At 42.1% G+C, this 26,029-nt stretch overlaps 1 protein-coding gene across 2 annotated transcripts in view; it reads left to right on the forward strand.

The window, feature by feature from the left end:
• Window positions 1-26,029, forward strand: part of GRIN2A (glutamate ionotropic receptor NMDA type subunit 2A) — a 368,990-nt gene that overhangs the window by 295,388 nt on the left and 47,573 nt on the right. For both annotated transcript variants that reach the window (XM_060120247.1, XM_060120248.1), the window contains 2 exons: window positions 3,078-3,307; window positions 11,827-11,987. In XM_060120247.1, the coding sequence (XP_059976230.1) occupies window positions 3,078-3,307; window positions 11,827-11,987 (391 nt within the window). The remainder of the gene's footprint in view (window positions 1-3,077; window positions 3,308-11,826; window positions 11,988-26,029) is intronic.

Genomic DNA, 26,029 nt, shown 5'->3' on the forward strand with positions numbered 1-26,029 from the left:
ACAACACATTCTAAGTAGATGGTATCAGAAGGGTGCCAGGACAAAATCTCTTTCCTGAAAAGTGACTTTAGATGGTGGAAGACAGCAGATCTTCAAGGTACAGTTATTCAAAAACAAGGCACTTTAATTTGCCATATGTTCTTTTTGCTTGGAAGATTCAGTGTTGGAAAGAGCCAGCAGGTCACGGGGATCTATTGGGAAGTTAGTCTTACTGAAATCCTCCCGCTTCTTCTTAACAACTGAAGAGCAGTGGTTACCACATAAACCACCTGCCGTCAACCAAATGTAGTTAAAATGCCACAAGTAATCACGTTGTGTTTAAGTGGGAGAGTTGCCAGCATTTCACTAAATGGTAATGTAATTAACTAGTAAGAAGCTTTCCAACAGAGTGGGTCCTGAGGCAATGTTCTGTGGGTGATCATACTGCAGGATAGTAGATATTTACATTTGCAAAATCAGAGCTTGTGTTGTTTGTGAATTCGTGTGTTTATTTGATGAATATTTCCAGAGTACCTGGTACCGGAGCAGGGGTTTAATGTGGTAAATGGGATGGAGATTTCCTCATCCTTGGGCAACAGCGAATTTAGTTGTGGAGACAGCACGTAAACATATAAATGAATAATCACAGATTGTAATAACTCTCAAGAAGAAGGGAGAAAAACCAAAGTGAAGTGATGGGATATGGGCGCTACTCAAGTATGATGGTCAGGCAGGGAAGGACTTTAGGAAGAGATGATGCTTGAGTTGAGACCTGAAGGATGAGAAGGATTCAGTCCTGTGAAAAACTGAGGGAAAAGCATTCCATACAGAGGGAACAGCAGATACAAAGGCCTTGGCATGGGATCAATCTTGATATGCTCAAGAAACAGAAAAGTTGTAAGTGAGGTAGACAGTGGTATAAGATGAAGTCAGAGGGATATAGGCTGTTGACCGTGGTAAGCATTTCAGATTTTCTTCAAAATACAATGGCAGGGAAGAGGCAGAATACAAACCTGTATGGTGTGGAAAGGTCACTTTCCATCTATCTATCAAGACGGCGGGAGGGGTGGCAGCAGTGGAAGGAGGGAGACCAGTTAGGAAGGTGGTACAGTTTTCCAGGAGAAAGAACTGCAGCGGTTTGGACTTGGATGGAGAGAATGGAGATGGAAAGAAGTGGATACATTTGAAATGTATCTTGGAAGATAAAAAACTATCCAAAGGCCACCACGGGCAATAATTTCTCCTTTGGCTGAAGCAACACTATTGTGCAGGAAGGAACCTAGCATGCAAACTCCTTCCATCACCTGGAGGCTTTTTGTTTTCTACTCATCCGCATGTAGAAACCCTCAGGAAATGACAGCTACTTATTTCCTTGCACAAAATAGCTTTCTGTTACATCTCATTGTCCTTTATGGGGAAAATGATACGACCCAGTAATAGTCTTCATGAATCAGGAATTCCCAAACATCTTGGACAGCTCCCTGCAACTGCCCATTTCTGATTCCCAAATAGCTATCACTTCTGATCAACATGCATCCCTAATAAAAGTAAGTAGTTCATGAAGTTTACTGGATTGACTCTATTTTTTACAAAGAATTTTCAGCCTCTTGGGAATAAGCCCAGAAGATCATCAAATTAGGCAAAGAAAAAGAGGAGAGCTTGAACCTGAGAATAATAGAATTAGTTGCCTTCTCTCTAATGTGTTGTATATGGATATTGTAAGTATTGCGATAGCCTGAATTTGGCCTCCCATGTGCAGAAAGCTTGCTTCCCAACTAGGCTCTCTGCCCAGAACTTAGTAACTTCCATCAATCTGGATTCACTGCTGCCACTTTATTTATTGCCCACTCTGTGTGCATCACCAACTGCAGTCTAAGTAGATCATTTTTTCATATCTTCATTTACTTAAATGACATAAAAACCTTCTGTTAAAGGAAGACCCTTTTTCCCATGACATGAGGGCATAAATTGATTTTTTTCCCCTTGCACAAAAACAGACTTGAAAGCTCTAACATGTGTGTTTTACAGCCTGCATATTCCCCTGCCCAATAAATTTTGGCATGTTGTTCTGCCTCTTTAGTTAAGTCTGTTGCAAGGAACACTTAAGAATTTAAAAAAAAAAAAAAGAATCTTAAGAATACACTGAGGGAGAAAAAGTGCTGTGATATCAGAGTTCATTTTCCATGACCCTGCAACCAAATGTCTTCCATCTGTGAAGTGTTAGAAGAATTAAGCTCTATTGTTCTGTTCCTTAATGTCTCCATTTGGAGAGTGTTTTAGTTTGGTTTAATTCCTACATTGTGCACATCTTACATCTGAGTTTGAACAGGAGCCATGGCTAGGAACAATCAGATTAGAATATCAAGCATCAGTCCCTCTGAATTGCATGGTTCTTATACGAACGCACATCTGATGAATACTGAAGCAGCCCCCATGCACATGTTTTTGTAAGGCTCTGCTTCCCCAAATGGAAATCAAATCCACATTTAAAACAGGTCGTAACACTACTTCTAATTCAAACCCATGTTTTGCATAACCATTTTCTTCCTCCCTCCCTCCCTCCCTTCCTTCTTTTTTCCCTTTCTTTTTCTTTCTTTCTTTTTTCTTTCTTTCTCTATCTTTCTTTCTTTCTCTTTCTTTCTTTCTTTCCTTTTCTCTCTCCTTTCTTTTTTCTCTCCTTTCTCTCCTTCCTTTCTTTCTTTCTTTCTCTTTCTTTCTCTTTCTTTCTTTCTTTCCTTTTCTCTCCTTTCTTTTTTCTCTCCTTTCTCTCTTTCTTTCTTCTTTCTCTTTCTTTCTTGTTCTTTCTCTCTTTCTTCTTCCCTCCTTCCCTCCCTCTCTCTCTTCCTTTCTTTCTTTCTTTCTTTGTCTTTTCAGAAATGTGGCAAAAAGCCAAGTATATAGAAATGTGGGAAGAATGCTAATTTTTAAAGAAAAAACGACTCATTGTGGTTGTGGTTCTGGGGCAGTGATGGGACACACTATGATATAAGTCCATCTTCTGGCAGCCTTCAGTGTTGCTGGAGCCACTGCATAGTATCAAACACTCACCAGTGTGCATTTTGAGGAGGCGCTGAGAATGTCCTTTCTGTCATTTGCAGCACCCCATGGGCCTTCTTTTACGATTGGAAAAGCTATATGGCTCCTTTGGGGCCTGGTGTTCAACAACTCCGTGCCTGTCCAGAATCCTAAAGGGACCACCAGCAAGATCATGGTGTCTGTGTGGGCCTTCTTTGCCGTCATATTCCTGGCCAGCTACACGGCTAATCTGGCTGCTTTCATGATCCAGGAGGAGTTTGTGGACCAAGTGACTGGCCTCAGTGACAAAAAGGTAAGGTCACTTTGCTTTCATCTCTGCCTGAGGGGTTGATCTTATATGTTCTCCCCTCAGAGGAAGTAAATCAGGCTCCTATCATCCAAACCCATCAACTCTAAAGCACAAAGCCAGAGGATTTTTGTTTTCCTCTTAACTCAAATGGGCATATTTCTAAAAGTTTCAGGAACGGAAGCTTAAGCTTAAGCTAAGTCTTAAAGTGTCCAGATCTAATTTGGAAACGTAGTTTCCCCCGGTGGTCATTTCTCATACTTACATGATTGTGTTGATGATGCTTACTGAGGTCTGTGACTCATGTTACAGCTTAGGCTGTAGATCATCTTGCCAAGGAGAGTATGATGTTGAGGAAGATCCATTAGCCTTGGCTCAGGAGAAACTTGGGGTGAAGTGGGATGCTCTCGGCTGTAGGTACCTCCTAGTTTTGTGACTTTGTGTGAGTCTCTTACATGCTCCATGCCTTGGATTCTCTGACTTGAAAACAAAAGTCCTCTATAAGCCCTACCCAGAGACAAAACTGACAGCTCCTTTTTACTATGTAGCCAACCAGCCCCATCACCAGCACTCCTGACTCACCTGAAATTTCTTCAAGGGACGCAAAAGGAGCAGGGAGCTTTTTCATTTCCCACCGGTTCCTTTTACTCAGACTCACCTTCAATCCTCCCTCCTGGGGCTGTGCTTCCCACATCAGGGAGAGGGGAGTGTTAACACCTGCTCTCTCCATTCTCCGCTGCCATGTAACAAAGTTTGCAAGGTGTGAGTAGCTATTCAGAAACCTACAGGGAGGAAGAGGTAAACTGGGTATATCCTTCTATTGAAATTTTAGTTTCAGGAAACAAACCCTGGCTTGCTAAGCTCAGCAGTGTGGGGACTGCAGCACTGCAAAGATTTTCTGTCTTGTATGTGGGGATAATTTGTCTCTTTATAAAATCTCACTATCATGTCTTATTGGCATGAGTCTACATATATCCTTTCAGCATTCATCAACAGACTGCTGAGTAGAAAATCAGCCCATGAAAAGACTTAACAGCTCATCCGTGACTTACACGGTGGTTGAAAGAGGTACAGAGAGGCCTGTCATCAGAGAGAAAGTGAGGGGTTGGGGTGAGTCAGTATCACAAAAGCGCCACCAACTTTATGAGCAGTTGGCCTCTCTGATGGCTCCTCCTTGGAAATGCCACTTGAGTAAATGCCACTCTCTGCGTCATGGCGACAAAGCCCTGTATTATCTGGCCCATCCCCCCATGTCCCCTCCCTCTTGCTTGCTGAGGCCCTCTCTCTGTTCCTTAGACACTCCAAGTGTATTTCCACCACAGTGCCCTTGCACTTGCCATGTCCTCTGCCTGGAATGTTCTTCCCCCTTTATTCTCATGGCCGGCTTCTCCTTGACTTTCAGGTTTTAGGGAAACTATCACCCCTTGGGAGAGTCTTCCCGGTCACCATGGTGAACTTGGCAGCCTGAGCTTATGCTCCCATGAAACTTAAATTCCAGTAGGAAGAAATAAACAACACACAAATAAATGCAATGGAGAAGGGAATTCCAGGCAGGAATAAGTGCTGTAAAACTGATGAGATTAAAATTGACTTGGGGGAAGGGGACGTCAGGGTTATCTGGCACTTAGTAGATGCTCAGTGCACACTTGTTGATTGAACGAGAAATGCATGGTGTGTTGGATGCTGCGGGCACCCTGCCTGGGGCCTCGGATCCCTTTCTCAGTTCTGTGTGCCCAGCCTCACCTTTGCTGACAAAGGTTCATACCAGGGACCTTCAGAGGATGATTACCTTGGGGCACTGAAATGGTAAATGCCTGGATATCTTTATGTCCCCCAAATCTTGCAGTTGCCTGTAACCAATGGCTAACCAGTGTGAGAGTACAAAAGCCCAGCTGTTCTGTTGCTTCTAGGCAAACTCAGAGGTGCAGTTTACTCTCCAGAGCTCCCTGCAGGATCAGGCTGAGGCTGAGACTTTGCTCATAATCACACCCTTGGTTGGCTTCCTCACCTTCCCTAACCTTCTTCCCCCATGTCCTTCCTGGTTTCTCCTGGAGCCCTTTCCTGATAAATCATGCTCACCCAATTCCTTGGCTCACCTAAAGCACATGGCATCTGGGAGGCAGCAGAGAGAGCCCTACACTCAGAGTCAGGAAAGTTGGGTTTCCTTTCCTCTCTGCTGCATACTAGCTGTGTGATGCCTTTATTGTTGTGTAACCTCGTTGGGCCTCCCAGTTCCTCTCTGAACATTTGGGAATCATCATTGTGGTGAGGATGGAAGGAGGCTGCACACGTGAATGTGCCCGGTAGCCTGTAACTGTTATGCAATTCCATCACGTCATGGGAGCAAATGTACAGTTCCTAGAATAAGTGACCAGAGATACACTGGATGCAGTGGGAAACCGAGTTTTAGATGAGAAGATTCTTCAAGAAAGGAATTGGCAGCATATTTTGCTTTTTGTTGCTATTTTCAATAGCAAGGGGGAAAAATCCCTTGCTACCTAGTTTTGGGTCTAATAACGTGACTGCTTGCGGGAAAACTAATTAGAAACACTAATAATTAGACTGACCTTCTCTGATTTGGAAACATCTAGTAACAGATACCATATCCTCATGAGATATAGCTCAGTTTCCATGCTCAGAGCGTTAGCAGCAAGCAGATAGCTCTTTTAATTAAATGTTTGATACAATTAGATAAACAGCAAAATTCCTAGAGTAAATAAGCTAAATGCTCCCAGAAGATAAATGGCAAATACACCAAGAAAGTCTGCAAAATAAAACTCTATATTGAATCAATTTATTTTAATACTGTACACAAGTGTTCTTTTTTTTTTCTTTCTTTTTATCATGAATACCTATGTAACAACTCAGATTTATAATACTTTTAAGCCATTTGCATACTTGCTGTGAAAGATGCACCTTTGGAGCCCACGGTGTGCTCAGATGAGCTTGGGGTTAAATTATACGTAGGTGAATTCATGGGTAGATGCTCCCCTAGGAATTATTAAAGAAGTTGGAATGTTGGTGGCAACCCTTTCCAAAATGTTGGGTGTTACTGTGGTTGGTGAAATCCATCCTGGGGAGGCAGACTAATGTAGTGGAAAAAGCAACACCATAGGGGTCAAATGGATCTGGATTCAAATCCTGACCGTGCCATATAGTAGTTGTATGGCCTTCAGTGTGTCAGTGTCCCCACAGCTTAATTTCCTGATAGAGGGGGTTTAATACCATTCTGGCAAGGTTGATATGAGGATTAGGAATAATCCTCACACCGTGCCTGGCACATGGTAGATAATCCTATTATAAATGGTATTTCTTCCCTCAACCCTCCTCCCACCCCCCTCCACTACCTCTCCCCTCTCCATCTCCCTCCTCTCCCTCCTCATGACCATCACTACTGCCTAATTCGAACCATTCCTCACTTCTGGGGTCTGAAATATTATTGCACTGAGTTGGCCTTTTGTGACAGCAATAGAGGAAATTCGGGGAACATACCTTGTGGATGAGCCCATAAATGTGTTCTCGTGGAGTTGTGCTGGGTGAGCTTTGTCCACCGTTCTTATTGGTTGAATGGAGGCCTCTGAGCCTCTCCTCCCTCTTAAGGACCACAGCAGTTTGATGCTACACCCAGAAGCACGTGGAGCTCACCAGTGGGAGAAGACCTTACTAGAACAGGGGCTCTAGTACCAGACATTCCTTACTTATGTCCACAGAAGATAGACATTTTTAATAATTGTGTATTTTTTGGTTCATAAGAGAAATAAAGAAATGTCCTGATTAATTGCCACATTTTTCCTAGAAGTTTTACTTCCCAGACCTGTATCTCTACTTCGTCCATCATAATGCACTTGCTATAACTTATTCACTGGTATGACTCTCAGACCTGTCCACATACCAAATGGAAAAAAAATGTAGAATACAATCCTCTGATCTTCTGTTCTCTACATTGGAGGGAAACTGGATCCTTTATTTGACTAAAGTCATGCTGGGTAGCAACAAGTGATGAGGTGATGTTTATCAAGCATTAGGGGATGCCATTAAACACTCTAATTGCAAAAGCAATCTGCAGTTTACAGATGGAGAAACAGAGGCTCAGAGAGTTTAAGCAAATGCCCCAAATGTCTCACTTCCAAAGTAGCAGAGGAAAAGCCCAAGGCCAGGTACAGCCAGTTAGTATGAACCATGAGGGCGACCTTGAGAGAGAAGCTGTGAGGAGTTCTGCTGACTCTGGGCTTCATGATTACGTTCCCCTGTGGTCTTGTTGATGGGGGAGACCTCTGCACCACCTCTTCCTGCACTGGAGCCCACATTCGTTTCTTCCTGCTTGCACGTGGAACTCTCTGGGAGAAAGTTGCATCAGAAATCATTCCCCTAAGAAACACAGAGTGTGCCCTCGACGCTAGGCCCTGGGATTCCGGCGATGAGTCATCCTTGCCCCTAACTATTTTTCACACTGTAGGTCGTGACTCTTTAGGGAGTCATGAAATTAATTTAAGAGTTGTGACCATTAAAATAGTAGATCACCATGGATTACATCAGAGTATATCCTAAGTAGAAAGTGTGTGTTCACAGGGTGGAGATGGAAGATGTATTGTGAGTCATGCTTTAAAAAGTTTGACAGCCTTTAGTTGAGTGGGAAAGGTTCCTAGGTCTGGGTGCCAGGCTGAATTTAGTGTGGGTGAGGGTACAATCAAGGCCAGAGAGGTGTGGAAATTCATCACCGAGGCTGAATCTCTGTCTCTATCACTGTGCAAACCAAATGCAGGGAAGGAAGGGAATCTGATCAAAGAGCTGCGTGTCTCCTCTGCTACAGATGGTGAGCGAAGGGGAAGGCAGTTAGGCAAATAGGCCGTCAGATGTCTCGGGAGATCGGGAGCGGCTGCTACAATGACTAGATTTATGAGCAGTTCTGCTGCCTCTGTGCCCCTGAGCAGACAGCTGCTGTGCAAACAGGACTGGGCTGGTGCCTCCCCCTTTTAGGTGGTGCGTTGAGGCACTGCTTGCCTGAGTGAGTGCAAAGAGCATTTGCTGTTCACACACACACGCGCTTGTACATAAACACACACACTCCCAACACAAGGTGCCCAGCAGGAGGATGTCATTTGGACAATGCATGGCCACTTCTCCCAAGTCCAGTTATGGCTGCTTATTAGGCAGCAGCGTGCCTATTTAAGGGGAGCAATCTTCAACTGGAAAGTTTATTTAACAGTGAAAAGAAGTGTGAGTCTAGAAAAAAGAACAGTGTTTTTGATTAGCCTGACTCTTGGGTAAACTTGGACGCTTCCTCCGGCAGTTCTCAGTTCCGTGGAAGACATGCTGATGTGGAAATCTGAGAGACCTCTGGATCCCAGCCCTGGTTCTGCCGGAGATTTGCTGGGTGTCCTTCCCTCTCTGGGTCTCAAGGTGTCCTCACCTCTAAAAGAGGAGAGGTCGCTAGTGATGGTCTCAGAGGAATGATAGAGTTCAGACCTTAGGTTTAAAATCTGGGCTGCTGTTTACAAGGAGTGTAATCTTAAGTAGGTCGTAGAACCTCTCTGAGCCTCAGTTTCTTCATCTGTAAAACGGAGCCTCAAAGATTAGCTACCCGGGCAGTGTTGTTGTGAGTATTAAATGAGCCAGTGTTTGTAGAGTTTTCAGCACAGTGCTGGCCCCCAGCAACTCCTCAAAACATGTTAGTCATTATAATCATCACTTTCTAGTTCCAGAATTCCATATTTCATAGAAAAATGAGGCCCAATTTACTTTTTTTTGCCCATGATGATGGCAGAAATGATGAATAAGAGTAGTTTTATTTTTGAGTGCTTACTCTGTTGCAGGCACTATTCTAATTACTTGAAAAAAGTTGTAGTTTTAGATCTTCCCATTGTCCCCACAAGGGAAGTACTCATGTGTTTCCCACTCTGCAGATGGAAAATAAGTGGAGGCAGCGGGAAGTAAGGTGGCTTCTCTAAGGCCCCACGGTCTGTAAGGGATAGAACCTGACTTTGGAACCTGTGAGGCTGAGCTCACACTTGTAACCATTGCCTTGTGCTGCCTCTAGATTTTAACTGTATTTCTGGGGCTTAGACCTAGTTCTCTGGACTCCCAATCTGGTTAGGTTGCCCCAAACACTGAAGGTGTGAACAGATGGGGAGCAAAGAAACTTTTCTCTACCCTTCTAGATAGTTCTGCCTGGTCTAAGAATTAAATTGACATGAGGCAGATTAACAGGAGAAAATCTAACTTAATTTCATACATATGGGAACCCCACATATATGAGAGGTTCAGAGACAGAAAGGTAAAATGAGGTAGATGTGCCATCCTGAGCTAAGGAATATGCTAGGGCCCTGGGGCTCCAGAGGGGAGGAGGGTAATTCACAGGATGATGAGAAGAGCAGACATTCAGTAATTAAATGTTTGCCTGTCATAGGTCATAAAATGTTATTTCTGGTAATAACTCTTATTATGGGCAAGGCCCCCAATTTAAATTCTTTTTTTTTTCCAATTTAAATTCTTTAATGGAGCAGGGAAAGTTCCTCTTGAGCCCACAGGGTCTCAATTGCCTTTAGCTCAAAATAAATCATGTGCCAAAGTGGCACATCTGGTGGGAGGGATAAATTAGGAGTTTGGGATTAGCAGATACAAACTACTATATATAAAATAGATAAACAACAAGTCCTACTGTATAGCACAGGGAACTATATTCAATATCTTGTAATAAACTATAATGGAAAGAATATGAAAAAGAATATATATATTCTTATATATATATATCCATATATATATATGAATCACTTTGCTGTACACCAGAAACTAACACAGCCTTGTAAATCAACTATACTCCAATAAAAATTTTTTTTAAAAAGAATAGAAAAATTCAAGACCAGATAGCTTCACTGGTGAATTTTACCAAACAGTTTTAAAGGAGAATTAACACCAATCCTTCTCAAACTCTTTAGAAAAATAGAGGAGGAACACTACCTAACTCATTCTCTGAGGCCAGAATTTCCTTGATACCAAACTAGACAAAGGAATCACAGGAAAAAAAATGATAGATCAATATCTTTTTAAAATATTGGTGCAAAAATCCTCACCAAAATACCAGCAAACCAAATCAAGCAGCAGCATATAAAAAGAAAAATGTGCCATGACCAAGTGAGATTTATCCCAAGAATGTATGGGTGATTAAACGTATGAAAATAAGTCAATGCAATACACAACATTAATAGAATGAAAAAATAACCACATGATCAAAGTGGCACATCCTGGGGAGGCCTGTTCTGACCCCCTTCACAGACAACATCAGCCAATCAGGGAAACCCAGTAGAGCATGGACAGTGAGCCTTTATGGAGGCTCAAGAGGCCATACCAGACATGGGCATCACCGGGAAGCTCATGGTTAGTATGGACTTGAGCTCAAGCAACGTTCATGGAACCTGCCATTATGCCTGGGATGTGTTAGGACCCCAATAAGTATTGCATGCATGCATGAGCAAATGAATGAATGATGGCTGGAGGATGAGTGAATGACATAGAGTCTTTGTATGGGAAGAAAAATGATTGTCCCTCTACCCTTCCAGGTTCTTGGTGGAGACCCCCACCCTCCATAATAAATGACAGATTTAACAGGAGAAAAACATGTATACCATCTGTATATATGGGAGATACCCAAGAAAACTGAGTAACTCCCCGAAATAGCCCAAACCACCAGCTTAAGTACTCTCTTCAGCTGAAGACAAAAGAAAGATGTAGGGGTAATGGGAGGCATGATGGGGGGTGGGGGAGAAGGCAAGGCCAGTTCTGGAAGGAGACCAGGAAGAGCACAGTAAGCAAGGGTAGGGTAGTGATGCAGATTTAAGTTGCTGCCTTCTCCATGGATAAGAGTTTTAGAGATTTAGTCATCCTCTTCCAGATACAGAGAGGAAGACACCCTCACAAATATAAGATTTTGCCTCTTCCAAAAGAGTTAACTTCTACTCAGTTTTCAGAGTTTCTCCTGTGTCTTGCTGTTTCTTAAAAAATAACCGGCCCCCAGATAATCCGTATGCCAAAGAGGCATATTTCAGGAGTGGCAAATTCTGCTCCCCTTTGTCATTTTCTGGGTGAGGTGAAAGAAATTGTAAATGGGGTCCAGAGAATGGAGTGATTGGTGAGGATCTCAGAAAATTTCATGATGAGGCAGATGAATGAACTGAAGTCATACATTATTTCCAGCTTAATCAGCATTTCCTGAGCACTGCCCGTGAGCCTAGGACTAGGCTGGTCTCTATAATGGAGATGAAAAATTCCATCCAACAGATACCTGTAGCACACCCAGCCAGCCCCTATGCTGGGCACTGAGGGACAGTAAGGAAGAAGACAGACACTGTTTCTGACTTCCTGGAGCTCCCAGACCAGTGGAAGGTGTGATTAAGTAGAAAGGAAGCACAAAAATGAGTGGGTGTTTACTGTCCTGTGCTAGCGCGTGCATATGTGTAACTCCTGAGGCAAGACGGAACGATGGCTGATTCTTCCTCCTCCTCCTTCCTTCTCTGTCTGTCTCTCTCCAGTTTCAGAGACCTCACGACTATTCCCCTTCCTTTCGATTTGGCACGGTGCCCAACGGCAGTACGGAGCGAAACATTCGGAACAACTATCCCTACATGCATCAGTACATGACCAAGTTCAATCAGAAGGGAGTAGAGGACGCCTTGGTCAGCTTGAAAACAGGGTAAGGACGACGGTTGCTTCTGCTCTGCAGGCCTGCCCCTCCGCACACCTTACAGAAACTGACGCTGCACGCCTTGCCTTTGGGCTTGTCTGCCCCCACTGGTGTATGTTCTCGAGAGCTGAGCTGGAAGTCAAGGAGGCCCCCAGTTGAGGGCTGCTTTTGCTAATCTGATGAGTATCACAGGCTTCCTTCTGAATTGTGTTAAGAAAAAGCAAATCCAGGACACTTTGAAATGCAGAGAACCAGAGGGGTTTCTTAAACTGATAAAGAAGTTGGTCCAACTCAATGGGATATTTTAGCCAATAGGGAGATCTAAGGAGATGGAGTTTATTTAAAGTGGTGAAGACAAAGTACTGTAAGTTTTTATCTGATTTTAGATAGGAGTTTATGGCATGTAGCTTTCTGTGAAAACTAAGAGTGTCACATTGAGGAAGGAGAAAGGAAATACGGAGAGAAAAGCTGAGAACTCAGTCTCTCTAAAGGTACAGCTAACATTTCCATCTACCTGTTGGCATTGTGGAGGATAGCAGACACGAAATAACAGAAGCTGTAAACAGAAGACCTGTTTTATGACCTTGGACAGTTCTTCAGTCGCTCTCAGCCTCATACATAAAATGGGAATAATGATAGGGCCTAATTCATAGGAGTTTTATGAGGATTAAGAGAGAAAATGTGCTGTAAAGCATTTCGGACAGTGCCTGGCACAGAGATAGGACATAATTGCTAGTGTTGTTATTTGGTGTAAAGGTTAAATTCTATTCCATGGACTCTTCAACTTTTTGAAAAGTCAGGGAAGTGTGAAATGTGTTTTTGAAAGGGTTCCATTAAAAAAGATTCTGTTTTAAATGAAAGGATTGTTTATTAAGGAAAGTTTTGCTCATCCAGACAATGTACTTACGTGGACCATCTCAATTGTCAGGGATCCCTGGCAAGTAAAACGGGATGTAGTGCATTCTCCTTGCCGATTAATGCACAGCTTCTTCCTGTGGGCTGTTCTGCAGGCCCATTGCGAAGGCCTTGCTGCTTCTTTGTGTCTGGTGGGGCAGAGGGGGCCCCTCTAAACCATCAAGCCCGGATCTCTGCATAATTTCCAGGAGCTTTGGCCAATGACATATTGTCATTTCAGTCTCTTTGGAATCTCTTTGGTATCTCAACAGGGGCTGGGACAGCATTTATTTAGAAGCTGAACCCATTTCTTATCTAAAACTCATTCACACACTGCTCATTCTGGCTTGGAATGACTTTTTAAAACTTTTTACTAAAAAGCATAATAAAAAATGCAGAAAAGTACAAGTATTAAGTATACTGCTGGATGACTTTGTCCAAACTGATCTGACCATCCAGTTCAATTAACAAGATGTCACCAATCCCTACAGCCCCCCCCACCACACACACACACAAACACACACACACACACACGCACACGCCCCTCCTCCAGTTACTATCTTCGTGGATCATCCTCGCTTCTAAAGCAGTAGATTCTTTTGCCCTGTTATTCTAACATATAATAAAATCATACCGTATGTTTTCTTTTTTTTTTGTCTTTATTTGACTCATCATTCTGTTAGTGAGATCACTGTGTGTCATTCCAGTTCTTTCATTCTCATTGCTGTGTAGAATTTCACTGTGGGGATATACCACAATGCACACATCTTTTCTAATCTTGATGAACGTTAGGGTAGTGTCCCTTGTGGGGCTATTATGAGTAAAGCTCCTAAGGGCTTTCTCCTACATGTCTTTTGTTGTACAAGTGAGTACATTTTTCTTGTTATATACCTAAGAGTGGAAATTGCTGAGCTATAGAATGTGGTATGTTCAATTTTAGTAGATACCAGAAAAGACAAATTTTTGATGACTTTGCAGCTTAGCCATGGGTATGGGTTTTTGTTTGTTTGTTTGTTTTCACTGTGGTCTTTTCATCGTATATACTGTTGCTTTGGACAAACCATGAGCATAAATGTGATGACAATGGTTAGAAAAAATGGTTGAAGGCTGGCTGTTTCCCTCCTCATCCATCTGCCACCCAGAGCACAAAATGGGTTGTTTTCTTTCTTTTTCACTTTTTTTAAATAATGCAAACAAAAAGGAGTAGAGAATTAGAAACCATCCCTGGCCATAAATTGTACAAATTGTTCTCGGGAAGCCATATAATAGTTATAACATCCATCTTAGCAAACTTGGGCAGATGGTGGGTTAACCCTATATTCAATCTCCCATGAGGGGGATGCATGACACTATTACTTTAAACTCAGAAACTAGAGCTAAAGGGGTGTGAGTCTTTTCTTTTTAAGAAATAACTACATGCACCCGTAGGGGTGAGGACATTCCTGCTCATTCCTGGAGATTCTGTCTCAGTGGAATTAATATCAGGGGAAACCACTTACATGTTTAACAGGTTCCTCAGTGAATTATTTAAGTTGTTTAAATTAAATTTTGAATAGATAGTACATTTACATGATTCAAAAATCAAAAAGTAGTGTATAAAAAGATAAACAGTGAAGAGCCTTCCTTCCACACTGTTCTTTATTTGCCTAGTACCCTCCATAGTAGCCACATTTACTACTTTCCTGTGTGTCCTTCCATATCTTTCTCTATCAAAGCATAAATAGCTACAGAGTTATTTTTTAAAGACTTATAGTCTTTCATCGCGTGAGTGTATCATACGGTATTTAATCAGTCTCCGACTAATGGATATTTAGGATATCATTTTTTGTTGTTACAAACAATACTGCAGTGAATATCCTTACCTGTGTGTCACATCCAATGTCAAATAAATTTCTTGGACTGCTGGGTCCAAGACTACACGTAGTAGTACTTTTGACAGACATTGACAAATTTCCCTCCCAAGGAAATTCACCTTTACCATCAATGAATGAGGGTACGTATCTCCCCAAAACCTTTGCCAACACAGTGTATCATCAATCTTCTAAAATTTTGCTAAGATAATAGGTAAAACATGTGACAAAATATTTTTAATATGCACCATCTTGTTATCAGTAGATTTTTACCAAATGTAATGAAAAGCCTTCTGCAATTCCTTTTTTGAAAGTGTGCCTTATTTTTTTCTGTTGATTTGATGGTTTTTCTTATTAATTTATCTATTAGAGAAATGAGCCCTTTATTTGTGATGTGATTACAAATGTTTGTCCCAGTTTTTTTGCTGCTGTTAGATTGTCTTTTGAGCTTGTAGATATTTTTTTCCACAGAGATCTATGTTTTTTGTAGTCACACCTATCAATCTTTTTTATGGCTTCTGGAGTTTGAGTTGTAATTCAAAAATCCTTTTCACTCAGGTTACAAAATAATTTTCTCCTGTTTTCTATTTTGGTGGCATTTTTAATATTCGGAGTTTTTCTTGGTGTAGAGTATGAGAGATGAATACAACTCTTCAAATGATTGTGAGAACCAAAATTTAAGAACTGCCAGCACCGAACTGCACCAAGATCTGACAGACTCTTTGTGTTGATCGTATCTGCTCATCATCCCAAGACTGCTGTCTTTCAAGTGTCTACTACACCACACTTAGTTGCCTTTCCCCTCTCCCATCTCATTTGCTTTTAAAATTTTTCATTATGAAATACATTACTTTAAAATATGAAATGTATTATGAAATAATTTTACAAGAGTAAATATCATGAGGGTTTAAGGAATAATAAAACAAACTTCTCATGTAATAATAACAATGAACTCCAACTTTATAAAATAGTTATTCCCTTCCTTCCCCATGTACAGCATCTCTAGAAGTTTCTATCCCTCTGGAAGGTAGAGGGAGCTACCCTATGTGTTTCTGAATTGTTGAATTTCAGGATATTCCTACCCCCAGTACCCTTAAATCCAGTGAGGCTTGGCTTAAAAATCCCAGAGCATGTAGCTCAGCTACTGGGTCCTGCCCCTCCACCCACAAGTCTCAGTGATATCTGTGGCTTAGTGAATATATGTTCGTATACACCAGGGTCAGTGAAATGGGGAAGCTTCTTTATGGGTTGTAACTTCCTGGAAGAGTCTGGGACACGAGGGATTTTGCATTATGGTTGAATGAGGGTCCCAGCTTGGTTTGAGTCTGGGCTCTATCGTTAGCTAGCTGTGGCCTTAGACAAGTCATGTCACCTCTCTGAACCTCAGTTTCCCTATCTAAAAAGTGAAAGGGCTGGATTCTCCATACTCTGAAATAATTCTGAGATTCTTTTACTTGTGTCAACACTCGAACACTTATTTAGAACTTTCCAAAATACAAAATCCAGACAAACCACAATTATAAACAGCTGTCATTTTTGCAGAAAGGATTTAGAATAATTCTCCAAAGCTGGGTGTCTCCAAGCCTGGCCAATGGACCAACTCTACCTGAATCAAATGGTTACTTGTAAAAACGCAAATTTCTGGACCCAACACAAGACCTTCTCTTTAATGATGGAGCCTGTGAATTTGCATTTTAACAAGCATGCTCCTGCTCCAGGTGATATTGATACAAGCTAAAATTTGAGAACTACTATTCTAAAAGAGTTCAATAAATACATTATGCATATAAAGAGTAAGCCAGCCAATATAAACATGTAGCTTATCTTCAGGATGCAGAATCACCTAAGAGCATAGGGACAGAGAAACTTGAAACTGAGTTGTTAAGTGTCATTTGAAACTAAGTTGTTAAGTATCATTGTTTGTTGAAATGTATAATAAATGGAGATAAAGTATCCCAGAAAATATCAAGTAAATTAGTGAGAAAATAGGATTTGCACCGAATGTTTGTTGTACAAACATTGATAGGTAAGGTTTTCCAGGAACAAGTCTGTTCTGACATGTGGGGTTCTCCCTAACCAAAGGTGAACGGGCATTTCATGACCCCAGGTTTCTACACCAACGTTTCGCAAAGTGTAGCCTGAGTCTGAATCAGTAAGGGTGCTAATAAAGATGTGGATTCTTGAGCCCCACTGAGCCAACAGAACCAGAATCTCTGGGGTAGGGGCCTGGGAATCTGCATGTTGTAACAAGCTCTTCAGGTGATTTTGATGCACACTAATCAAATTTTGGGACCATCTGCTTTAGAAGAGGGAACTGAAGCTGAAATGAGTGGAGACAGATTTAGATTTATAAATGCTCAGTCATCAGAAGCTGATGTTCTCCAAGCAGTTTTGGCAAGTAGGCAAAACTGCAAGCGTAGCACTTATGCCAGATTTAAATTAAACAATCAACATTCCTACGACTCTGAAGAGGCTAATATTTGAAGACATAGTGGGATGGTTTATGTTTTTTATTTTAACTGGTTTTCATGTCCAATCATGTGTATATACATTTTTGAAAAAGTCCCAGTTTCCTTTAGAAGCTTTAATTTTCGGCCTTCAGGCCCCCCAGTCTCCTGTCTGATTTCATTTTCAGCCCAACAATGTTGGGAAACAGACGGGCATCTTTTGCCTTCACTTACATTGAGTAGTTTGGGAGAAGAAATGTAAAGGAGGGTTGCCATTTGCCAATAGGCATTTTTCTACAAGGCCCAGACTGTATAATGTGTCTGTAAAAATCAAAGGATGAGGGTGGTCACGTCTATTTGCAAGTGTCAGAACTGTCTTTATAGAAGAGGTGAGCACTGAACCCCTGTTCTAAGACACAGCTTCTCCAAGCCTGTAAGGGTGAGGAATCCCTGTTTTGAGAGGTTAATTCATTGAATATTGAGAGATGGTGTTCTGTGAGGAATGGACAGGACCAAGGAGAGGAAGGGCGCAGAATGAGCAGAGGCGTGGAGGAACACAGATTTAGGTTTGGATGAGTTAAGTCGGCAGTGCCTTTGGGACAACATCATCATATTTCATCTCTGCATTGATTGAAACCTAACAATCCGTGAGATGCAGTTCCAAGCGCTTCACATGCATAATCTCATTTGATCCTCAGAACACTCCTAAGAGCTGAGTACTATCACTCCTATGACCGGAGTACTATTATTCCTATGACCTGAGTACTATTACTCCTATGACCTGAGTAGTATTATTCCTTTGAGCTGTGTAGTATTACTCCTATGAGCTGGGTACTATTACTCCTATGAGCTGGGTACTTTACTCCTTTGAGCTGGGTACTATTACTCCTATGAGCTGGGTTCTTTACTCCTTTGAGCTGGGTACTATTACTCCTATGAGCTGGGTTCTTTACTCCTTTGAGCTGGGTACTTTACTCCTTTGAGCTGGGTACTATTACTCCTATGAGCTGGGTACTTTAAGAGATGAAGAACTTAAGGCTCTACAAGGTTAACTAATTACCCAACACACTATTTAACTAAGAACTTACATTGTAGAATTATTGACTGTAGGAGTTAGGCTTGCTTCCCAACTTGGCAATGCCAGGGAGGCAGCTGGATATATGAGGTCAGAGCTCAAGGGAGAATTGGAGACCGAAGTTACATATTATATTACTGGGGAGGAAGAAATGTTCCTCTTCCCTCCTAGATTCTTATGGCCGGTCTGAGAATTAAACCGACGTGAGGCATATTAACAAGAGAAAATCAAACAGAAGTTTAATAACGTGTATACATGAGAGAGACCTGAGTAACTCTCCAAAATGGCCAAACCCTCACCTTAAATACCATCTTCAGCTAAAGACAAAAGAGGATGTTGAGGGTAGTGGTTTGGGACTTCAGAGGGGAGAAAGGCAATTCATACGGAGATGGGGAGCAAATGCTTGGTAAATAAACACCTGTTGGACCAGGCAGAGACAATGTAGTACACTCTGATCTCTAGGCCCTGCCTAGAGTTTTCCTCACCACACTTAGCCCACCGTATTCTCTGCTGATAGCTCTAGTCTGGAAACAGGCCCTCAATCTAATTCTTTCAGGCAGTTAGGAGGAAGGTCAGAGTTTCCTCTTGAGTCTTTTGGGCCTTGATTGTTTTCAGTTTGAAGTAATCTGCATGCCATAGAGATTCTTTGAGGAGGCAAATTTTATATATATGTATATATATATTTAATATTGTATATAATATACATGTATTATATAATACATAATTATCAATTGACAGTCTGGGAGTTGATAAGATCATAGCATCCTTCTTTCCATCCTCAAAGGAAACTGGTCCAGGGATGTTGAACTTGCCAAGGTAGACCAGGAAGGCATAAGGATGCTCATTGATGTTGAGTTGCCACACAGAGCAAGTTCTTTCAAGGGTGCCATCTGAGCACGATTTATGAGCTATATTTTGTCAGTCAAGCAGAATCCCACTCAGAGGGTTCATTTCCAGATGCTGAGTTTGATAACAGGCGTAGATCTCAAGGTTCGGTGAGCTGTTCTCTTAACTGGAATAGCGTCGTCTCCAGAGGACATCAGATCTACAGTGACCTGGTTTCTGAGATCCACCCCCACACTGCAAGTAAAGCTCAGAAATAATTGCTACCACATCAGAGAGGTAGGAATTTTACCCTTAATAAAAACTCAAGGAAGCAGAGACATCTTTTTTGTACTTGAAATTATCTCTTGTGAAACTCCATTAAAACTATATTAATGGATGTTCAAGGCCACCCATAAAGTATTAAAAATAGAAAAAAAATGGGGGAAAAGTTGAATAAAATGGGATCCCAATTCTGTAAAGATGGAAGGAGAAGGAAAGAGAAAAGAAGAAAGGAGACTGACATGAAATACATCAAAGGTTATCAGAGATATTGCTAGATGATGAAGGTTGTGGGCTTCTTTCTACCCCTTTTATACTAAACACATTTTCTGCAACAAAAGTATTACTTATAATAATAAGAAAAAAAGTTTCTTCTGAATGTAATTCTTCAGTTCTTCCTGCATTTCCTTCGGGTATTTGTACACATGTTCATAGTTTACACACATTGAATCGGTGTCCATGCAAATCTGTTTGACATTTCTCAGTAAAATCTGTACGGTTTTGTTGGACAATTATCACATTTAATGACTAGGGGATATTTCACTGAGCTAGAGGAAAATTAATTAATTTAACTTTTACTGCTATGCATTTTCATCATACCTTGTCTGGCATTGAAGGGCCCTCCAAGAAATAGTTATTTCAGAAACCTTGCTGATAGCATTATTGTACCGATTTGTTCACAATGTCATCCTACCTCATTTCTCAGACTTCTCTGTACAGTAAACAGCATTTTTTTCTTCACTGTAAGGTTGTTTTATCTTGTGGACAACGCAAGTCCTGTAACTACTCGAGTATTCTTTTTGCTTGGGTTTCTACATAATTCGGAGCTTAATTTATGATCTTCTGTTAGCAACTGCGGAGAGCTTATGGCCTGAATATCTGCTTTCAGACTTTCCCTAAGCCCTTACCTGCTATTCCATCTCAGAGTTCAGTTCACTCAAATTGCTTTATCCATATGTGCAAACCTTCTTCTACTGCAGTTGGAATAACCTGCCTGAATTGTTTTGGGAACTAAGAGAGGTATTTCAAACTGATAGATACCATTTGCTGGGAGCTTACCTATGTGCCAGGTACTGTTTTGAATGCTTTGCCTGCAGTATCTTATTTAAACCTCATAACAACCCTATGAGATAGTGATTTATAATCGAAGAAATAGGCACAGAGAGATTAAAATAGCTCGTCTGTGGTCACACTTGCTCCAGAGCCTATGCGTTGAGTCACAACTTAAAATACTAAATATGAACATTCCCGTAACAGTGCACAATTAGCCTGTTTCTATTTACGCAGTATTATACAAAACCAAGAACTAATTTTGTTCATAATTTAAAATGTCTCTTTTTCCTTTGAAAGTCTTGATACTGCTTTTTAAACGGGCAATATTTCTTCTTTCATTGAAATGGAGAAAAAAAATGAACTCACAGAGGAAAACCAACCAAAAAAAGGATGTATTCCTTGTATTCGGATACACGTGATTAGGAAATTCTCCCTGGGGAGACTGAACAAGCAGGAGCTTCCTGGCAGATTCCATCTCCTTGTCTCCTTAGGAATCACCTCTGCTTATTGATTGTCAGATGCACATGGAGACTTCAAATATGTCATCTCATTTCATCCTGATTCAACTCTGCCAAATAGGTTTTCTCTCCATTTTGCAGAAGGTGAAACTGAGGCTCAAGGAGCAGAAGCAACTTGTTCAAAGGTTATGTGATTGGCAGAGCTGGCATTCAGACTCAGCCCATCATCTCTTTCTACTCATGACATCTAACTGTCTGCTTGTCCTGACACGTGAAGGATTCCGGGAAGGGTTGGACACCTTTGTCATGAGGTGTATGAGTCTGGGGGGGCGGGTGGGGAGGTGGAACCAGGGAAGTTGGCGCTCCTGCCCATCAGTGGCTCAGATTTGGAAAATCTCAGTAGTGTGCTTCCTTTCTCTCCACTGTGAAAACTGTAAACAAGCTCCCACTGACCCAGGTGCTAAAATGGTCTCGGTGTTAAAGCATCAGCCCTGTGTGTTCACTTGCTCTAGCAGCAGGGGGAGGAGTGAGTTTTCCTGGTGCCGGGCTAGCTCAGGCCATGGGAGTCTTTAGCACAGGTTGGGAGATGCTGTCCATACCCCGTGGTGAGTGCTTGGGGCCTAGACAGCAGCCTCTGCCTTAGCAAGTCCAGCCTCATTCCATCGAGAGAAATGCAGGTGGAAGAGCAATAGGAATTCTGGTACCACGCCTCAGCTTTCCCCACTGTGGTAGTTCCCTGTGGCTGCCATAACAAGTAACCACAAACTTGGGGGTTTAAAGTGAGAGAAATGTCTGCTCCCCTAGTTCTGGAGTCCAGAAGTCTAAAAGCAAGGTGTTGGCAGGGCCACGCTACCTCCGAAGGCTCTGGGGAGAATTGTCCTGTCTCTTCCCGCTTCTGGGGCCTCTTGGCTTGTGGCAGCATCGTTCAAATCTCTGCCTCTGTTTCCATATGACCTTGTTCCTTGTGTGTCTCCTCTTTTTTCTAATATATTTATTTATTTATTTTTGGCTGCGTTGGGTCTTTGTTGCTGCACGCGGGCTTTGTCTAGTTGCAGAGAGCAGGGGCTACTCTTCATTGCGGTGTGCAGGCTTCTCATTGCGGTGGCTTCTCTTGTTGCAGAGCACGGGCTCTAGGCTCACGGGCTTCCGTAGTTGTGGTGTGTGGGCTCAGTAGTTGTGGCTCGCAGGCTCAGTAGTTGTGGCGCACGGGCTTAGTGGCTCCGCAGCATGTGGGATCTTCCAGGACCAGGGCTCAAACCCGTGTCCCCTGCATTGGCAGGCGGATTCGTAACCACTGCACCACCAGGGAAGTCCCTCCTCTTCTTATAAGGGACTCTTCTTCTAAGTCATCAGATTTAGGACCCACCTAAATCCAGGATGATTTTGTCTTGAGATCCTTCACTAATTACATCTGGAAAGACCCAATTTCCAAATAAGATTACATTCCCAGGTTCTGGTGGATGTGAATTTTGGGAGGACACTGTTCAACCCAACACACTCCCTTAGGCACCAGTGTGACCTCCTCTGACAGGTGTCCGACGTGAGCACTGCCGCAGAAGGCTCTCCTCTGGGGTCTGTGGGGGAGGCCTCACCACCCAGCGCTCTACCCGAGTATGCGCTGTGGGGAGTGACCTTGTAGTTCACCCCAATGCCCAGTGCACGTGAATGCAGTACGGGCTCTTGGGGGTAGACCGCCACCATTGGGCAATGCGATTATTATGCTAGCTAGTGTCCGTCCCTGCTTCCTAATCTCAGTTGCTTAGTTGTCCTTGCTCTGTGCCAGACGCTCTTATAAGCACTTTACCTATAATTCTTCATTTAATCTTCACAACCGCCCCGTGAGGGTTGGCACATCCAGCATCTCCACTGTGTACACAGAGAAACTATTGTCGGGAGTGGGGGAGAAATTTTACTCGACTCTTCTAAGCTTTTTCCTGGCTGGTTGAAGAATTAAATTGACAGGAGATAGATTAACAGAAGAAAGTCAAACAAAACTTTAATAACATATATACATGGGAGAGACCCAGGAGAACTGGGTAACTTACCAAAATGGCCCAAGCCTCACCTTAAATACCGTCTTCAGCTAAAGACAAAAGAGGATGTTGGGGGTGGGAGTTTGGGACTTTAAAGGGGAGGAAGCCTGTTCACATAGAAACGGAAGAGCAAATGTTTGGTAAATAAATGTTTGCTGCACCAGCAGAGACAGTGGGACACAGAGAGGAGTCTGATCTCCAGGCCCTGCCTGGTTTCCCCCAACACACTTAGCCTGGTATTCTTTGCAGACATCTCTGGTGGTAGCTCTATTCTGGGAACAGACCCTTCATCTAAGTTCTTTAGGCAGGTACGGAGGAGGTAAAAAGAAAGGCTTCCTGAGTCTTTGTTTCTTAAAAATAATCAGCCTAACTTAGTCCTCATGCCTAAGAGACACAATTTAGGACGGCATATTTGGCCCCCCTGCGCTGTCATGCAGAGGTTAAGTCCCTTGCCAGGCAAGTGCTCGTAAGCTTCAGAGCTGGGATTTGAACTGGCTGTAGCATTTGTGCCCTTAACCACTATGCTGCATTGCTTCTCATTAAAAAATATATTCTCATTGTAAAAAATGCAGATAAATAAGCATCCATTTGACCACGTCCCAATCCCAAATCACCCCCACCCCCACCAGGTAAGCACTGTTATCTGTCTGATATACGTGCCGTTTCTCCTAGACCTTTGTTAGATGCATTTGCATATATTTATATGTTCACACGTAATTTTAAAATTTTGTTCTGTGGGATGCTATCAAACTCTGTGCAGTAAGGTACAGTTGGGTTTTCAATTAATAATGTGTTTTTTTTCTTCAAGAGAAATTAAATTTATTTTGAGCTAAATTGTGAGATGTAGCAAAAGCAGTGCCTACTGTGAAATTTATGCCATCAACCAAATACACTGGTAAAAAAATAGATGGGTAAATCATAATGCAAACTCTACCTTAGGAAAAAAGAAGAAGAAGAGGATATAACCACAGAGTAAGCAGAATAAAATTATAAAAATCAGAAACGAAATTAATGTAATTGTGGAGAATTGAAGGAGAAGAAAAATTTTAAGCTAGTTCTATGAGGTTTTTTTTGGCTGCGTTGGGTCTTCATTGCGGTGCACGGGTTTCTCACTGCGGTGGCTTCTCTTGTTGCAGAGCACAGGCTCTAGGTGGGCGGACTTCAGTAGTTGTGGCACACGGGCTTAGTTGCTCCGCGGCACATGGGATCTTTCCGGACCAGGGCTTAAATCTGTGTCCCCTGCATTGGCAGGCGGATTCCTTTTTTTTTTTTCCACACACACTGTATTTTTTTTTTTACAAGAGTTAAATAAACTGACACCAAGCATTGTAAATGGATGACCACAACAAAAGCAACAATGATTGCAATTACCAAACACGAAACACACTCATACTATGTCATAATATTGACATTCAGTCCAGTAATCCTCCACTGTAACAGCTCCTTTACTTTGCAGTGAAAATCGATTTGTATATTTTTTGCCTCTGAGTCCTTGTGGGATTTTTTTTTTAATTCAAACAGAAAGTCACAAAAATTATAATCATCCTCATCAGTTCACTCAGTCCCATGTAATTAATTTTTTTTTCATCTTGATCTTTTGTTAGCACTTTTATGAATTCATGCTATCAAACTGTGCAGTAAGGCACAGTTTGGTTTTCAATTAATAATGTGTTTTGAGGCACCTTCCATATGTGTAGGTGTCTTTTGCCTTCATTCTCTTTGACGGCTGGAAAGAATTCCATGGTTTGCATACATCACAGTTTATTAGACTGTTTCCCTCCGGGGAACTCTTAGTAATATGGGCACGTTAAAACTCCATGATGAGTCCTCTAGGCACTTCTGCAAGTAATTCTCTAGGAATGATCTCAAGAAGTAGAATTTCTGGGTCAGAGTATTTATACCTTCTAGAAGAGGTTTGTCTTATTCAACTGATTGATCTATTGATTAATTGACTTATTTTCTGAGTGACCCCGTGGTGCCGAGCATCCACTTTGGATTGAGAAACACCTAAGCTGCATATTCTGACTCTGATAATTACCAACTGTGTGACCTTTGGCAAATTAAATAGCCTCTCTGAGACTGTTTCCCACATCTTTCAAATCCTGTCTCCCAGATTCCTTTGAGAATTAAATGAATTGACTTAGGGAAAGTAGCCGGCACTGTATCAGACACATAATAGGGTTTCATTAAATATTGATTCTTTTCCCAGTCTCTCACTTTCATAAATTTTCTGGCCTTTGAGAGTCCCTGTCTTTCAGTCCTAGTGTGTGGCAAGTTTAGCAGGATCGTTGTCACTACCAGGAGGGTGTTGTGATGCTTAAAAGCCAGCATCCTGGATTCGAATTCCCTCTCTGCTAACATTCAGCTGTGGGACCTTAGACAAGTTAATTAACTTCTTAGATCTCGTTTTTTTTTTTTTTTTTTTTTTTTGCTGTACGCGGGCCTCTCACTGCTGCGGCCTCTCCCGTTGCGGAGCACAGGCTCCGGACACACAGGCTCCGCGGCCATGGCCCGCGGGCCCAGCCGCTCCGCGGCATGTGGGATCCTCCGGGATCGGGGCACGAACCCGTGTCCCCTGCATCGGCAGGCGGACTCCCAACCACTGCGCCACCAGGGAAGCCCGTTTTTTTTTTTTTTTGTTTATAAAATGGTGAGTCTGATTCCTTCACTTAGGAAACATAACTTAGGAACTTGCACTTAGAACTGTTGTAAGGATTAAATGAGATATGCAGGCAAAGAGCAGTGTCTGGCACATAGTAAACATTCAGGAAAAGTCTAAAGAAAGAAAACATTCTCTATAACATGAGCATTTTTGGTAATATGCTGTGCACCATGGAATAACTGCAGTAGAATGTTTACTCTGATCCCAACCCTTGAGTATCTACTAAGAAACTCTATAAAAGATTTACATGTCAGCAGGAATCAATACTTTTCCTATGGCAGAACATGAGTGGTAACATGAAGAAAGAATAGCATTTGCACAGTGCTTTGTAATTCATCCAGCAAATTTATAGCCGTTCCTTCCTTCAACCAGAGTACAACCACATGGGAGAGGTTGTTTTCCTTCTGGTCAGATGGGGAAATCAAGGTTTAGATATGTGCACAGTCTTACCCAAAACCCCACAGTAGTGCTCCTC

Source organism: Mesoplodon densirostris, chromosome 16 (assembly GCF_025265405.1).
Source record: "Mesoplodon densirostris isolate mMesDen1 chromosome 16, mMesDen1 primary haplotype, whole genome shotgun sequence".
In the NCBI taxonomy this organism is placed as follows: Eukaryota; Metazoa; Chordata; class Mammalia; order Artiodactyla; family Ziphiidae; genus Mesoplodon; species Mesoplodon densirostris.